Below are 11,052 nucleotides of genomic sequence, written 5' to 3'. Positions count from 1 at the left end.
CAGATTCTAGTTCGTATTCAGGTGATGGATTGGCAAATTTAAACCATAATTCTGAATTTAATGATGAGCAAAATACGAATCTTGGGAATTTCATTGCTCCGCCCAATTCTGGAAATGATGAGGGAAAGGATTATCTAATGCATGGTTATCCCGCTTGACGCCTTTAGCTGATAAGAATGAGACGTCAATTTTGACACAGAAAGATGCTAAAAAGGATGGTTTGGAAGAGGATAAATCTGATAAAGGTAAAAAGCATGTGGAATTTGCTCTAAGCGTGGAAGATAAATGTAAAGATGCTGAAGTAAGTAAATTGCCTGATGGGGCTGATCCGGAGAAGCCTTTCTCATATTATAAGGCTGTGCAATCTGAGCCTATCACCAAGAAGAAGGTTAATTTTCGCTCTTTAAGGGTATACTCGAATATTGAGGGTATTGATTTGCTTATTCCAAAAGAGACTATTATTTCAGCTAATAGCAAATATGCTATGGTTGGGTTTTTTCTTGGAAAACGACTTGCTTATCCCGTTGTTGAAAACTATGTAAAGAATGCTTGGGCTAAATATGGGTTTCAGCGTGTTATGATAAATTCATCAGGTTTCTTTTACTTTAAATTTGAGGAGAAATCGGGGATGGATAAAGTGTTGGAATTAGGACCTTGGTTAATCCGTTCAATGCCACTTTTCCTAAAAGAATGGACGCCCTATTTTAGTATGTCAGATGTTAAAAAATTGCCTGTATGGGTCAAATTACATAATATACCACTTGTAATCTTTAATGAAGATGGACTTAGCATGTTGGCGACCAAGATTGGAAGACCAATGGCTTTGTACTGAATCATGGGGACGTAGTAGTTATGCAATGGCACTTATCGAGTTGGATGTTGAAAATGATATTAAATCGGAATTGATTGTTGGAATCCCTAATTTGGTTGGAGATGGTTTTTCGAAACGAGTTATTCAAATTGAGTATCAATGGAAACCGCCTCATTGCGCTACATGCAAGGTGTTTAATCATGAAAGTGATCAATGTCCTAAATTATCTAGCAAGACTATTCAAGTCGAGAAGTCTAGTAATACTAATCAAGTCAAGAAGTCTATAGATGAGGAGGGATTCGTTTAGGTTTCATGGAGAAGGCAAAAAGGTAAGGTTGTTCAACAGGAGAGACGAATTGAGGGTGTTAAACTAAATAAACCTAAACCAAAAATTATTTATCTGGCTATACCACCTGTTAGTAGTGCTAAATTGCCGGTGATTAATTCAGAGGCTAGTAGTAGTTCACAGAAGAAGGCAAGTAACCCTCTTGTCAGCACTAGCAACCCATTTTTTGTTTTAGGTGATGATTTAGGTGGGGAAAATGGTGGGCTTTCTTCTTCGGCCCCAGGTGGAGACTTGGCTGGATTGGATACAATCCAGAAATTTAATAAGGCTTTTGGTGTGCCTGATTCAGATGATGAGGTTGAAAACATATATGACGAACATGTTTCAGTTAAGGTAACGGGTGGTGATATAGGGGAAAGCACTCCTGCTGATTGGGTTCCCAATGTTTAATATTGCAGCATGGAATATTAGGGGTTTGAACCAAGTCCCTAAACAAAAAGAGGTTCAGCAGGTTATTTCTGATAATCAATTGTGTATGTGTGCGGTTTTGGAATCACATGTGACTTCTGACAAGCTCCATGATATATGTGCTAAAGTCTTTTGGAAGTGGCATTGGATTTCAAATAGTAGTTATTGTGATAAAGGTGCTAAAATTATATTGGGTTGGAATCCTGATGTTGTTAATGTCATTCATACTCAGGTCATTTTTAAAGTTACTAAAAGGGTGGTTTTGTGTTCTTTTGTCTATGCTCATAATTCTTACATTCTTAGACGTTCTCTTTGGGTTGATTTGTTGAAACACAAGTCCTTTGTTCGTAGTTGTCTGTGGGTATTACTTGGTGATTTTAATGTTGCTTTGAGTTTAATAGATAAGGCTTCAGGTGCTTCTTTACTTGACATAGCCATGCGTGATTTTATGGAGTGTGTAGTTGATCTTGGTATTATTGATGTTATTATGCTCGGTTTGCAATACACTTGGATTCAAAAGCCTAGGGGTGGTGTTGGTCAATTCAAGAAGATTGATAGAATTATGTCGAATTTGGAATTTTGTGATACTTTTGTAGGATAGACTGCTATTTTTTCAGCCCTACAGAATTTCAGATCATACACCAGCAGTACGAAGTTTAAACCTAAACATTTTAAGTTTTCTAATCTTCTGGTTAATATAACAAAGTTTAAAGATGTTGCTAAAGCTTGGAAATTGGAAGTGTCGGGGCATGCTATGTACTGTTTGGTTCGAAAACTTAAGGCTACTAAGAAACCACTTCGTAAGCTGCTACGTGACTACGGTAATGTACATGACAAGGTTGATAAGGTGCAATTAGCTTTAGATAAGGAACCTCACAATGCTCTTTTAAAATAGGAACATGCGGTTCATTTAAGTGCCTTTACTGAGGCTTTGCTCGATGAAGAAAGGTTTCTCAAACAAAAGGCAAAGGTTGATTGGCTCAATGTGGGGGATTCGAATTCTGCTTATTTTCACAAGGTAGTTAAGTCTCTGATATCATCAATTTTATACATATTTTTTTTTGGTAAAGGGGAATTTAAACCCCGATAAGCTTTTATATATCACCCAAAACAGTTATTACAAGTAATATGGCAGAAGTACCATATTAGTTTATACATACGACATGCCGTATGCATATATCAAGCAAAACTAACATGCTTAAAAGCATGTACTCAACTACTTTAACATGCTAGATAAGACAAAGTGGAAAATACAGCATACATCATAATCTAGTAAGTAGTACGGCCCTAACTGGTTAGCACGAACCAACTTACATCTTCGGTATATTCCATGCTTCCAAAATGCTCCGTCCTCGCGTCTTCCTCTTGATCTTCAAGGTCACCAGTTTCAATCTAACAGTTGACACGATTTAAGTCCCGCAATTGATTAACAATTCTTTCATTTAGGGTAAATAACCTGTTGCTTCACTCTTGCCATATAAAGTATGCCGTAGCAGCTACAAGTAATTTCCCAATAACCACTCTTGCTAATTTCGAATTATCAGCAAGAATAGCTTGCAAAATATTCTCCCAACTGCACGAAACATGCTGAATCATAGCAAGAGGGTGTACCAAGTTCCAAATCTGTGAAGAATAGTCACATTCGAAGAATAAGTGTTCATGAGAATCAGGACCACGTTTGCACAAAGAACAACACAGCAGGTTTAAGTTAGTGGAGCCACTAACATCCCATTGCCTTAGTTTATCTTGAGTCTAGAGTTTCTTCTTCAAAATTAACCGTACATGGAACGAGTGCCGGGGGATACAGTGAGGGAACCATACCATATCAAACCAATCAACCCATTGTTGGCTCCAACGCAAGGAGTCCCATGTACTACTAGCTGAATACGAAACCTCATTTCCATCCTTGTCAATCCAAAAAATAGTATCTTCCTCATCACGATTTAGAATAGGACCATTCATTCCAATTAAGACTGGAAATAGATCGGACCAAGCTGATGGCCATAGCCAGCTACCATTATTGATCAGATCGCTCACTTTTGCTTCTAGGCTGAATCTAGCTGAAGTAACTTCTCTTGGCGATATATATTTGCATAGTGGACCTATCGGTAACCAAGAATCGTACCAAGCAGATGTCGAGTGTCCATTTCCCATGTAGTATTTGATATGAGGACAGATAGCATCACGCATGAGTAGCATTTTCCTCCAACCCCATTCACTCCCTGCCCGAAGAGGTACATCCCAAAAATTTCTGCCATTAAGTTTGTTCGAGTATATCCAATTCACCCACAAGGACTTTCGTTTGTTAATAACACTCCAAAACGAGACATCATAAGGGCTTTATTAACATCTCGAATTCTTCGTATACCAAGACCACCTTCATTTTTAGGCAAACAACAATCTTTCCACGACACTTTTGCTTTACCTTTAGACATCGGCCCTTGACACCAAAGGAAGCTTCGCATCTTCTTTTCCAAGTCATTAATAATACTAGCAGGAAGAATAAACACCGATGCCCAATAAATATGTAAAGATGAAAGAACAGAGTTAATGAGTTGTAACCTTCTGGCAAACGACAATGACTTGTTTTTCCAATCGCTAATCCTGGCCTCCATTCTTTCAACAAGGACTTTACAATCCTTATGTAGAAGCCTAGACGAGATAAGTGGGACTCCAAGGTAACGAATTGGAAGTTGTCCCTCAGTAAACGGCATAATACCAATCACGGCATGTTTTACATGATCAGGGATATTACAAAAGAACGTCGTGCTTTTTGAGAGACCCTGATTCAAACCAGATGCCTTGGTAAACACACCAAGACCCTCCATGAGCACTTTGACCGAAGCCAAATCACCACGAGCAAATAGGAAGAGATCATCTACAAAACAAATGTTAATAATTTGATCTTTTTTACATTGGTTATGAAACTTAAACGATCCTGTTTCTCGAATAGCCTTCTTCAGAATCAATGAAAGAACCTCCATGACTAGTGTAAAAAGATAAGGAGACATCGGGTCTCCTTGTCTCAGCCCCCTCTCGCCTTTGAAGAAACCATAAATATTACCATTAATGCTAAGAGAGAATGAAGCACTCGTTACACATGTCATGATCGAATCGACCATAATGGTATGGAACCCAAATCCTATCAGGATCGCTCGTAAGAACTTCCAATCAACTGTGTCATACCCCTTTTGTATATCAACCTTAAACGCACATCGAGGATGACCAATCTCCCTATGATAGTTGTGCATTAATCCTTGAGTCAAAAGAATGTTGTCTGAAATACGTCTTCCAGAAACAAAGGCTGACTGATTGATGTCAATGATATCATCCAGCCCACCCTTGATTCTATTCGTGATAATTTTGTTAATGCATTTATACACTACATCGCAACACGAAATGGGTCGATAATCCGTGACCAATCAAGGAGTGGGTACCTTCGGGATTAAAGCTAGAAAGTTTTGAATTATTTCCTTTAGAATTCGACCAATTTTGAAAAAGTCGTGAACAACAAGACATAGAGCTTTCCCCGTTATATCCCATGTTTTCTTAAAAAACAAAGAAGAGTACCCGTCCGGACCCAGAGCTTTGTTGTCATCGATAGAAAAAGAGCTGATTTAATTTCATCATCAGTAACGGCTTGGATCATCATATTAGCTTTGGTACTATCGAGAGTATTAACAAAGACCCCTACACTATTAAACTCTGTCGTTAGCCCTGGCATTCCAAGAAACGATTCATAATGAGCAACTAAGGCCTTTGGGACTTCACCCCCCTCATGATCGATCCCATGAACATCAGTAATCTTGTCAATTCTACTTCGATGATGTTTTGCTTTCATGGAGTTATGGAAATATTTAGTATTTGAATCACCAACCTCAAGCCAATCAATCTTCACTTTTTGCTTTAAAAATTGTTCTTCATCAAGCACAGCAGCTTTAAAGTTCATTAGAATATCTGCTTCCTGTTTACGAAGTCCCTCATTTCCAGGATCAGAGTCAATTGCTTTTTGAGTACGGTCAAGGTCTTCACGAAGAGCTGCAACTCGATTATGAATATTTCCCTGCTTGTAAGAAGGCTACGCATCGGATGCTTTAAGGTCCGAAGGTTATTCACTACTCTGTACATTTTGCAGCCATCAATATTCTCGTTCCAACTAATTTTTACTATGTTCAGAAACTCCTCTTTATGCATAAGAAAATTCGCGAAGTTAAACGCTTTTGGACGTTCTCTTTGTACATTATCGAGTTTTAATACGCATGGGTTATGATCCGAAACTCTATAAGGCTGAAAAATAGCATGTGCAGCAGGAAAGTCTAGACAAAACTGAATATTACCCATTACTCGATCAATTTTCTTCAAGATTCCAACACCCTTTTTAGGCTTCTAAGTCCACGTGTAATGAAAACCGGAACAGTTAACATCCATCACTTCAATATCTATGGCACATTCTTTAAATTCTCGCATTCCAATAGTAATACTAGAAGACCCCGAAAAAGAAACCTCTAAGTTCAATGCCGAGTTAAAGTCACCCAGAAGCACCCATGGATTATCTTTTACAAAAGCTTTATGGACACGAAGGTCATTCCACAAAACTCGTCTTCTATTGTAGTAATTGTCTGCATAAATAAAAGTACAATAAAAAGATTTCTTGTCAAGTTTGTAAACAACCTGCAAATGGATCGCTTGATCCGATTGGCCAAGTACCATCACATCAACGACTTCGGTGTTCCATCCCAAAATTATTCTAGTACCTTTCGCACACGAGTTTTCATTTGAAGTCCAATCCCAACTACGAAAAACTTTTTTACACACATCATACAACTTTGAAATATGTTAAAATTATTATCATTTTCCAATCCCAACTACGAAAAACTTTTATATATATTTATTTTACACGATATCATTTCTTTTATGTTAAAATTATTATCATTTTTATAGACTTTGGTGCTTAATATGTTTTTATTTATGTTGTAGGTTCAATTGATTAAGCAACACAAAGGTGGATCAAAAGATGGTGATATTTAACCGTAAATGAGAGAAGCTTAACAATAAAGGATTTATGTGAAGAATTAGAACAAGTCCATAATGTCAACAGTTTGACTTATACGTGGCTTGGTGTGCAGCATCAACAATGAACAATTGCATGTCAAATTATCAAGTTTAATATTCATGCTTTGACTTTTGGCTACAAATATTTGACCGAGAAATACAATCACGGCTAAAACAAATAAAAGGCTTTTGCATTTGGTCCATGAGGTGACAACAAATAAAAGAGAAAGCCCATCTCTTTTTATGGGCTCGGCTGCACAAGTTTAAGGAGTCTTGAAAGTGAATATATATATATATATATATTTTCTATCCAATACAAGGGTTAGAAGGGTGTGTGTTGGGCGCAGGATTGGCAGCCGCAAAAAGGAGACCTCACTTTTGTGAGGTATTCGACAAGCAGCAACAATTCGAGCAGTTCGATCACTACCTCATCGATAACATTGTTCGATTACTTTACTTTCTTTATTTTAATTATTAGTGTAATATTGCAAGACTTCATTACTATATACAATTATTCTTATGGATTATATTTATTTGATGATTGTTTGTATTTGTTTTGTCATGAGTAACTAATCTTCCTTGTACCCGCTTGGGTAGTAAACATGTCATAGGGTTGTTTGATCTTACTTGCAATTGGTGAACAAAATTTTTATGTTTAATCGTAGATCCATATTTAATTGGGTTTAAATATTGTTTTTATCTTTTATGTTAATTGATTGATAATAGTGATTAGAAGTTCGGAAGAAATCTAAGTCATTGTCAATTGGTTTATGAAACAGTTAATCGGTCTATGATTAACCTAAAGTCGTTGGAGTTCGGAAGAAACTAACGATAAGGATTTTAAACAATTAAATTCACTTTGAATGTGTAAACACTTATGATAGAGGAATCTGATTATGTGAATAAGCAGTTCGGAAGAAAGCTAAGGTTAAATCGTAAAAATCAACTCAGGATCTTAATGCTTAATTGTTTTGAATAGAAATTAAACGCGGAAGCGATAACTATATTTAGAGCAATTGAAGTGGCAAGTATAACGGAAGTTCATCTTGTCTATCTTTTGAGTCGTTCAACAAATGCAAGTAATGTGAGCTGATCCAAGTATGTGTTCCTTTTAAATTATTGTTTAAATACAACAAAAACTTCTCTTTGCGATTAATACTACGGGATTACTAACTTTTTCTACTAACTCTTGCAACGTGGCAACTCGGCCATAAAAACCCCCCCTTTTAATCCGAATTACTTTATTTTAACAATTGCTTACAAAGTCCTTGTGATCGACCTCGGATTTACCGAATTTACTATACTGCATGCGATCGGGTACACTGCCCGTAAGTGTGTTGTAGTCAGTTCTCAATAATTTGTGTTTTATAAATTTTATAACTAGATTTCACTCATCAGTCTCGGGCTGTAAGGAATAGAATTGATATGATACTTGACTCGCAGGGTAATCAACTTGATGGAGATGATGCGACTAATGCTTTTGAGGCTCATTATGTTGGTTTTCTTAGCCAACCAGGTTCGGTTTCAGTTCTTAATTCTAGGGATCTCTTTATTAATAGACTTGATGAGGAAAAGGCTTTAGCAATGGGTGATGTTTCTGAATTGCAAATAAAGCAAGCCATTTTTTCTATGGGGGATGATAAGTCTCCAGGCCTGGATGGTTTTTCGGCAGCTTTCTTTAAAGGGGCTTGGGATTTTGTTGGATCGGATGTCATTAAGGCTGTTCGAGATTTCTTTGTTAGTGGTCGGCCTCTCAAAACTAAATCATACAGTTATTTCTCTTATTCCAAAAGTTGATTCACCTTCTCGCATTAATGATTACCGGCCCATCTCTTTGTGTAATATTATCCTGAAATGTATTAACAAGATCTTGGTGAACAGGTTAAATGGATGTCTTGATGATTTGATTAGTATTAATCAATCAGCTTTTGTTCCTGGTAGAAGGATTTCGGATAATATCCTTCTGACTCAGGAATTGATGCATAATTACCATTTGGATAGAGGACCTCCACGAGCTGCTTTTAAAGTTGACATTCAAAAAGCTTACGATACGGTTGATTGGGGTTTTCTTTATGACATTTTGGTCGGCTATGGATTTCATGCTCGAATGATTCATTGGATAATGGAATGTGTGTCTACCACTTCCTACTCTCTTAGTATCAATAGTATTTTGCATGGGTTCTTTTATGGTCGGAGGGGTTTAAGACAAGGGGATCCTCTATCTCCTTACCTTTTTACCCTTGTCATGGAGATTCTTACTTTGATTATTCATCCAAATGTCAGAAATTTGGACTCTTTTCATTTTCATCCTCATTGTGAAGAAATTAACAATGTTAATTTATGTTTTGCTGATGATCTTTTTATCTTTATAAGGGGGGATGTAGAGTCGGCAAAGGTTGTTATGGATTCCCTTGATGAATTTAAGATGGTTTTGGGCTTAACATCGAGTATCCCTAAAAGTACAGCTTTCTTTTGTAATATACTTAATCATGTAAGATTAGCTATATTTGATGTGCTACCATTTAAGGAAGGGCTATTACCGGTTAAATATTTGGGGGTTTCGTTGGTCTCCTCTAGATTGATGTTGCAGGATTGTAGGATACTTGTTGAAAAGGTACGTAATCGAGTGGATGACTGGAAGAATAAACTCTTATCTTTTGCTGGTCGTGTGTAGCTTATCAATTCGGTTTTGTCTTCTATGCATGTGTATTGGTCCTCAGTGATTATATTGCCTTCTCGGGTTATTCTTGATATTGAGCAGATTATGAGAGGGTTTTTATGGAGTCAGGGCACGTTGAAGAAAGGTAAAGCTAAAGTGGCATGGGATATTGTTTGTCTTCCAAAGGAAGAGGGGGGCCTTGGTGTTCGGAAATTAGAACAGCTTTGATTGCAGCTCATATTTGGCGGCTCCTTTCTTTAGAGCAATCTTTTTGGGTTCAATGGATTCATATTTATAAGCTTTGCGGAAAGAATTTTTGGGAGGTGAAGGCTACGGGTAATATGTCATGGAGTTGGAGGAAAATATTTCAAGTGCGTCATGTTGTGCAGAAACATTTTTGGCATCAAATTGGAAATGGTCTTTCAACTTCTGCGTGGTTTGATATGTGGTCTAATGATAGTCCTCTAATTGACAAGGTATCTCCTAGATTAATTGCTAATGCTGGTTTTCAATTAAATGCACGAGTGTCGGATGTGGTGGTTAATAATTCTTGGACCTGGCCGATCTCTTAGGCTGATCGTTTTGATCCTGGTGCTCCTCCAACGCTTTATCCAGAAAGGCAAGATGTTGTTAAATGGAAAGATCGTGAGGGTAAGGTGTTGGATTTCTCAGTTTTAAATGATTGGGAGGATTTGCGGAATAGATCAATAAAGGTCTCTTGGTTCCCTATGGTGTGGTTTAAGCAATCTACACCGAAGCATTCTTTAATTTTGTGGTTGGCGATGCTTCGGAAGCTTAAGACTCAAGATGTTTTAAGGTCGTGGGATGTTCGGGGCTGCACTAATCAGGACGTGTTTTGTGCCCTTTGTGTACGTCAACTCCTTATTATATTACCCATCTTTTCTTTGAATGTGTTTTTTTTAACAGGTTTGGCATCGAGTTCGTATTAAAGCAAACTTTGGGGTGAGCTCAGTTGTTTGGGATGATATTGTCTCGGAGATATTGCCTTTTGCTCATAAGAACTCGATAAAGAGTGTTGTCACAAAGCTTCTCTTTGCGGCAGCCGTTTATTATATTTGGCGTGAACAAAATTCAAGGTTATTTGCTCAAAATAAGAGGGCGCCTAATCAACTTGCTGATGCTATTATTCATACTATTCACTTGAAGCTTTTTACTTTTCGTTTCAAGAAATCAAGACGACTAGAAGAGCTTAGGATAGCTTGGGATTTGCCTCGCTCTATTAATAATCTTTGGTAATTTTGTAATTCTTTCTTGTATTTGTTATTTGTAGTGTTATAGGTGCCTTGTATATGTGTCCCTCTCTCTGGTACATGGACAAGTTGATATGCATGTTTGAGGTAACTCCGGTTTCCTTGTAAATGTGTCCCTGTCATTTGTCTTTGTAGTAGCTGATGTATATGTTTGAGGTGCCTGTATCACTCTTATAGCTTAGATGATGCTTGGTATGGCTAGGATAGCTTGATTAGGGTTTACCCTTGTTTATTTTGGATACTATACCTCTTCTGGGTGATTTGTAAAAGTCGACTTGGTATTCTACCAGGTCGCCTATTCTTCATTGTTTTTAATATATAACCAGGGGTGACGGCCTTTTTACCGAAAAGTAGGACACCCAAAAGAAACAATGAGTTATTACTTCTACTTTCCAACGGAAAACACTGCCAAGGTACATCGATTTGTTGAGTTCCTTGAAAGGAAACTCGTAACTCAAGAGGACAGTGGGAGGATGTTGAACTTGATGAAGCTCAAGAAGATGTA

General features: G+C 37.4%; 1 protein-coding gene across 1 annotated transcript; it reads right to left on the bottom strand.

Moving 5' to 3' along the window:
- Positions 1 to 2,710: 2,710 nt before the first annotated feature.
- On the bottom strand, positions 2,711 to 5,906 carry LOC122610308. The gene is made up of 7 exons (XM_043783304.1): positions 5,733 to 5,906; positions 5,136 to 5,643; positions 3,934 to 4,947; positions 3,387 to 3,787; positions 3,054 to 3,188; positions 2,880 to 2,957; positions 2,711 to 2,794 (listed from the first exon to the last, which is right to left on the bottom strand). The coding sequence occupies exons 1-7, from the start codon at positions 5,904 to 5,906 to the stop codon at positions 2,711 to 2,713; spliced, it is 2,394 nt and encodes a 797-aa protein (XP_043639239.1).
- Positions 5,907 to 11,052: the final 5,146 nt, after the last annotated feature.

The sequence above is a fragment of the Erigeron canadensis genome, chromosome 8 (assembly GCF_010389155.1).
Source record: "Erigeron canadensis isolate Cc75 chromosome 8, C_canadensis_v1, whole genome shotgun sequence".
Taxonomy (NCBI): domain Eukaryota; kingdom Viridiplantae; phylum Streptophyta; class Magnoliopsida; order Asterales; family Asteraceae; genus Erigeron; species Erigeron canadensis.
This window is presented reverse-complemented; position numbering and strand designations above follow the sequence as displayed.